We start from the raw sequence: 6142 nt of genomic DNA on the forward strand, positions 1-6142 counted from the left end.
TATTGAGGATCAAATCAGTCGCGCAAAACAAACTATTCCCTCGCGCTACCCATCAGACATGTGTCTGGTGGGGCGCGCCACATCTCGCTTCGTGACAGGGCTGCACTCCGATTGCTCTAACTTTTGCATACGAATTCAGATTTGGACGATTTTTATATCAAAATCGATCGTTTCGACGAGACGAAGACAACCGTGTAGATCATTTTTCCATTTGAGGTTGTCTTGGGGGCTTAATCGGCCAAACTGTACTCTGAATATAAGATCTTAGTACTTTGAGCATAGTTTCGGCCTTCGAGATGAAATCGGATGGTGATGACCCAAACTTTAAAGATGTTCATATCAACAATACGGAACTCTTTCATGTAGATCACTTCTTCATTTGAGGCCATCTTAAATAAGTTCTTGACCATGCCAAAATCTGGTATCAACAATTTGGTGACTGATTGGATGACGGTGCAAACATTTTGTTCCATAAATTTGGTGATCCTAATTAGAGTTGCCCTAGAGGACTATGTATGTGATTTAAGACCTCGGGATCAATCCAAACAAATGTGATGAGCCTTGTTAGGATTTGTACAATGGTTGATAAGATACTCTTATATTAAGTCTTGCATGTAATTTAGAGATGACAAAAAGACATGCCTACAATGAGTCATCTTTTAGCCTTATCTTCAGTAACTAGCTACTTTTTCTAAAAACATGATGAGACATATTTTTCTAAGAGATCATCTTTTGTCTTTTCTTAAAGGGCGATACTCTACGACGGCGCACCGGCCAAATGATTCGGCCGGTCCACCTAGGATTGTAGGATTCCTAGCGATGCCAATGATTGCTATCCATCGGATATGCCTCCCCCACTTTGCCCTTCTTCTTCAGTGAGCGCCGCACATCAGCTACAGGAGGCTGCGGCGCTATCGACCCCCCGCCATAATCCCCCGTGAGGCGACTGAGTCCGAAGCACCGCCGCACGCCGGGCTTGCCGACTTTCGCTGCCGCTCGCCGCCCTCACGCAATCTCCTCCCCCCGCTCAAAAATTGATCCATGGAGGCACGAATCCTCGCCGGTTCCAGCATGAAAAATCCTCATGCGCGCCACCAGATGCAGCTCCCGTCTCGTTGATGATTGCAGCTCCGTCGTCATCCCCGCTTGCAGCTCAGCTCCGCCGTCGTCCCCTGCCTGCAGCTCTGCCGCTGTCCCCTGCTTACAGCTTATCTCCGCGGTCGATGGACCAATGGAGACGACGAAGTAACTTGCAAAAAATCACTATATATGGTTCCAGCAACCAAATTTGCCGCTTGTAGCATTTCAAGTCGCTAGTTGAAGCTCATTTTGCAATGGTCGAAGCATTTAGGCCACCTGGTTCCAGCATATTACCCGCAGGTTCCTCATCGCCGTCAAGGTCGCAGTAGCATTGTGTCCGCTGTCTACCACCATCTTAGCAAACTCTGTTAGTAGCAAACTAACATCTCTGGTAGTAGCAAAACTCCAATACGGTTGCAGCAACAAAAATCCATCGCCGCCGTCGAGCAACATCGCCGTGGATGGAAGTAGCAAAAATTGACTTCGGTTCCAGCAAAATCAAACATGGTTATAGCAAAAATAATTGATCGAAAAAACACAGGGATGTAGCATCTCGTGAGAATGAATGTAGCAATCGTCAACACCCGTGGTAACAAAAAACTGACAAAAAGGTTGCATCAAGAAACACAGTCCTGGGTCTCGCATATCATGAAGATCAGATGTAGCAAGAATTCGACAAACACAGGCAGTAACAAAAAATCAAAACGGTTGTAGCAAAATCGTTTGCCAGTTCCAGCAAAAAAACACCATGGGAGGAGATTTAGGGCGAGGGTAGGTGGAAGCAAAAACATGAGCCGGTTCTAGCAAAATCAAAACAAGGTTGTAGCTAGACAGGACGTTGGTGGTAGCAATTTTCATTACCGGTTGTAGCATGTAGCACAAAAATCCGCGCCGCTCGTCCTCGCCAAATGTTGCTTGGAGCAGCGCTGTCCGTCCTCGCCGTCCATGGTCACCACGCTCATCTAGCCCCTCGTCTCCAGCAAACAAGGATGGTGGTAGCAAAAAAGTTGGCTGAATCCAGCAAAAAAAGAACATGGTGGTAGCAAATTAGGAAAAGATGAGCCCCGGTTCCAGCAAACAAAGGATGGTGGTAGCAAAAACTTGAATGGGTCCAGCAAATACAAAACACGGTGGCAGCAAATTTTGGAGCTCTTTCCAGCAAAAACAATGATTCCAACAAAAAAAAAACATCGTCTCCGTTTGCCGGCCACCGGGCGCAGTCGCCATGGTCGGCAGGCCACCCGGCGTAGGTCCCAGGACGACGGATGACTGGTTCCAGCATGGTTCGTCGCCGGTTCCGGCACGCGGCACGGTCGTGCAGTAGGAGCCTGCGGTCGATAAAAAAAAGCATCGGCGTCGGCCAGGTCGAACATGCGACGATGTCCCCCTGTACAGCCCCGCCCAATCTCCCAAGCATGACGCCCTCGCATCTGGCTTGCTTCTCAGCTAGCAGCCATTGCTGGGATTAAAGGGAGAGTGTTGTTCGGCTCGACGGCGGCGAGAAGCTGGGCGCTGGGATATGGCAGCAGAGAAAGAGATGAGGAAAAAAATGAGTGATACACGCGTGAGAGGATAAGGAAGGAAGATGCTTCAGCGGTGGGGTGGGGTGGGCCTGGCAGAACACGTGGCTTGCGTACGATCGCTGGATCGTACAAGAATCCCACGACGCACGCGAGACCGGCGAAGCGTTTGGCCGGTGCGCCGGGTATAAACACTTTCCTTTCTTAAATAAGAGAAGATAAGTCTTTTCTTATAATTTCTTTTCTCTATCTCTTCTCTATAGATATGCTAGTACAAGTTCTACATGTGTATTGTACGGCTTTTAGACGCACATGTCAAATTACCTAAGAAACAAAATATTGGAGCATCCATATACATGCGAAGCATCTATTGAACATCCCTAAAACATGCATGGGTGAACTACATCCAAGATAGTTACGCAATGCACTAGGGACAAAATGATCTTTTCACATCACACCTAATCCCGTTAGTGCCTAAAATAGACCAAAGTGTCATATAAGGAATGAAAATTATTTTAGGTGTCAAATAGGGAAGGAAATTTTACTTTAGGCCAAATAGGGAAATAAAATTTAAGAAAATGCCAAATAAGGAATTCTCTCAAGATAAAACCATTGTACATGCCCGCTATCTTAGGAGTACCACATAGGATAAATAATAAGGTGGAGAAGAAAAAACTCATAAGAAAAGGTTTGTCTTCTAAGAGAAGACCAGAGATGATCACTTAGCACAATATGTCTTACCACGTTTTAAAGAATAGTTAGTTATTAAAGATAAGGTTAAGAGATGACTCATTATACATGCCCTTAGATAGCTATAAGGCTGGTCATAGTGGGGAGTAACTTATACTAGTGTGATGCATATGACACTAGTCTAAGTTATTATCTTCATAGTGCAAAGTAATATAGTAGTAGTATCATAGATGGTTTCATTTAATAGTTTGTAGACTCATCTTGCCTTAAAAAACGCTATGTTATAGTAACATATTATGTTATTACTTCTCATTAACTACTTGTCACATAAGTAATTTTTTTTTAAAGTACACTATATTACTATCTAAGTTACTTTCACTATGACTAGCCTAAAGTGTTCGGACCAATGTTTGCTGGCGTTTATAACGGTTTAACTGAGTTACAACTTACAAGTACACTCAAAAAGAAGGACCGAAGATCCAAGCACCCGCCGCCCTCCTCTGTTCCTGAATGATACTCCTACCCAGCCCGCTCGTGCGGCAATGCCTCGCCCTCCTCCACTCCAAGAACGCGATCCCCCTTGCTCCCACCACCACCGCCCAGCTCCACGCTCTCCCCCTAACGTCCGGCCACCTCATCTACAGCAGCATCCATCCCCTCTTCATGCTGCACCGCGCCAGCGGCCGCCCCTCAGACGCCCACAACCTGCTCGCGCAAATGCCCCACCCACCTCCGGTCTCCTTAACGAACTCGCTCCTCCGCTCCTATACCGGGCTTGGCCACCACAAGGAGGCCGTCGCTCTTTACTCGCGGATGCGCGGCTTCGACCACCTCACCTTCCCCTTGGCCGCCAAGGCCTGCGCCGGCCTCCGCCTCGGCCGCCACGGGCGTGCTGTGCACTGTCGCTCGCTCGCCGCCGGCTTCGGCGGCGACGCGTACGTGCAGAATGCGTTGATATCCATGTACATGAGCTGCGGTGATGTTGCCGAGGCGGAGGCGGTGTTTCGTGCGATGCAGAACCGTTCGGTCGTGTCGTGGAATGCGGTGATTGCTGGGTGCGTCAAGAACGGCTGTGCAGAAAGGGCGTTGGAGGTGTTTGGCGAGATGGTTGGTGATGGTGCCGGTGTTGACCGTGCCACGATTGTGTCTGTGCTGCCAGCTTGTGCGCGAACCAAGAATTTGAGCATTGGAAGAGCTGTGCACCGGTTGGTTGAGGAAAGAGGCTTGGGGGACTATGCCGCGGTGAAGAACGCGCTGATTGATATGTATGGGAAGTGCGGGAGATTGGAGGATGCTTGCAGGGTCTTCGATGGACATAAATATGACAAGAATGTTGTTTCTTGGACAGTGATGATTGGTGCGTACGTGCTGAATGACCGTGTGGACGAGGCCTTTAATCTTGGTTTTGATATGCTCATGACTGGTGGTGCACCATGGCCGAATGGAGTGACCATGGCGTATCTACTCTCAGCTTGTTCCAGCTTGCCGTCATGGAGGCGTGCCAAGTGCACGCACGCAATGTGCATTAGACTTGGGCTTGAATCAGACATCGTTGTTGAGACTGCACTTATTGACACTTACGCGAAGTGCCATAAGATGAAGATGATGGAGTTGACACTTGAAAATGGCTCACGGCGGACAGAAACATGGAATGCGGCTATCTCTGGTTATAGTCGCAGTGAACGGGAGAAGAAAGCTGTAGAATTATTTAAGCGGATGATTGGAGAATCGGTGCGCCCAGACTCTGCAACACTTGCAAGCATCCTCCCTGCGTATGGAGAATCCGCGGACCTGAGACAAGCAAGGAACATCCACTGTTACTTGCTGACTCTTGGGTTTCTTCGGAGCACATCGATCACAACTGGTTTAGTCGATGTGTATGCCAAGGCAGGTGATCTGGACATGGCATGGGCACTCTTCGACGGGCTACCTGAAAAGGATGTTGTTGCCTGGACCACTATCCTCGCTGGGTACGGTATGCACGGACATGCCCGAACTGCCATCCTGCTATATGAACAGATGGTGGAGTTGGCGGTGAAGCCGAACACCGTGACGTTCACCTCCCTGCTGTACGCTTGCAGCCATGCAGGCTTGATAGACGAAGGCCTTCAGCTATTTGAGGACATGCGTAGCATTCATGGCGTGGTGCCAAATGTCGAGCACTACCTGTCCCTGATCGACATGATTGGGCGTGCTGGGAGGATCAAGGAGGCCTACCGCTTCATCAAAGATATGCCATTCGAGCCAAGTACCTCGGTGTGGGGTGTTCTGCTGGGTGCTTGTGTTCTACACAAAAATGTTGAGTTTGGGGAGATTGCGGCGAAGCATCTGTTTGAGCTTGAGCCGGAGAACACCGGGAATCGTGTACTCCTTGGGAACATATATGCTGCAGCTGACAGATGGAACGATGTTCAGGATATCCGGAAAATGATGGGAAGAGAGGGTCTCATCAAAGAACCGGGATCTAGTTTGGTCGAGGCAAGGTCTGAACAATGCCGAACAGCGATGTTATAGAATGTAAGTCTTGCACTCGCGTCAGATATTATCAAAACGGTTTTTTCTTTACTGACACCATAAAAAGGAAGTGTCTTTTTTAAGAGTAAATATACACCACCCCATGTACCCTTGTTTTGATGCTGCAACGATTTCTCTGAGGGAGGGTCTGTCTATTATAGGGACGGGTGGTAGCGCGCATGTTGGGTTGGACACAAAAGTTTCTGGTTCTCCACCAAGGAGGGGCCATGCTTGGTCAAAAGCCCCTCCCTGGACGTGGTGGCATCATGCAGCAGGCCTCCCTATATTTTGCCTCCGCTCTCCTCTCTTTCAGGCCTTCAAATCTTGCCCCTGCTTGC

The 6142-nt window shown here is 48.6% G+C and overlaps 1 protein-coding gene across 1 annotated transcript; it reads left to right on the plus strand.

Annotated features, from left to right (window-relative positions):
- The first annotated feature begins 3768 nt into the window (after positions 1-3768).
- LOC119317346 (pentatricopeptide repeat-containing protein At5g39350-like) lies at positions 3769-6128 on the plus strand. The gene is made up of 2 exons (XM_037591782.1): positions 3769-5807; positions 5966-6128. Exon 1 carries the CDS (start codon positions 3801-3803, stop codon positions 5802-5804), a length of 2004 nt encoding a protein of 667 aa, XP_037447679.1. The 5' UTR covers positions 3769-3800; the 3' UTR covers positions 5805-5807; positions 5966-6128.
- The last annotated feature ends 14 nt before the right edge of the window (positions 6129-6142 follow it).

This window comes from Triticum dicoccoides, chromosome 6A, assembly GCF_002162155.2.
Source record: "Triticum dicoccoides isolate Atlit2015 ecotype Zavitan chromosome 6A, WEW_v2.0, whole genome shotgun sequence".
In the NCBI taxonomy this organism is placed as follows: domain Eukaryota; kingdom Viridiplantae; phylum Streptophyta; class Magnoliopsida; order Poales; family Poaceae; genus Triticum; species Triticum dicoccoides.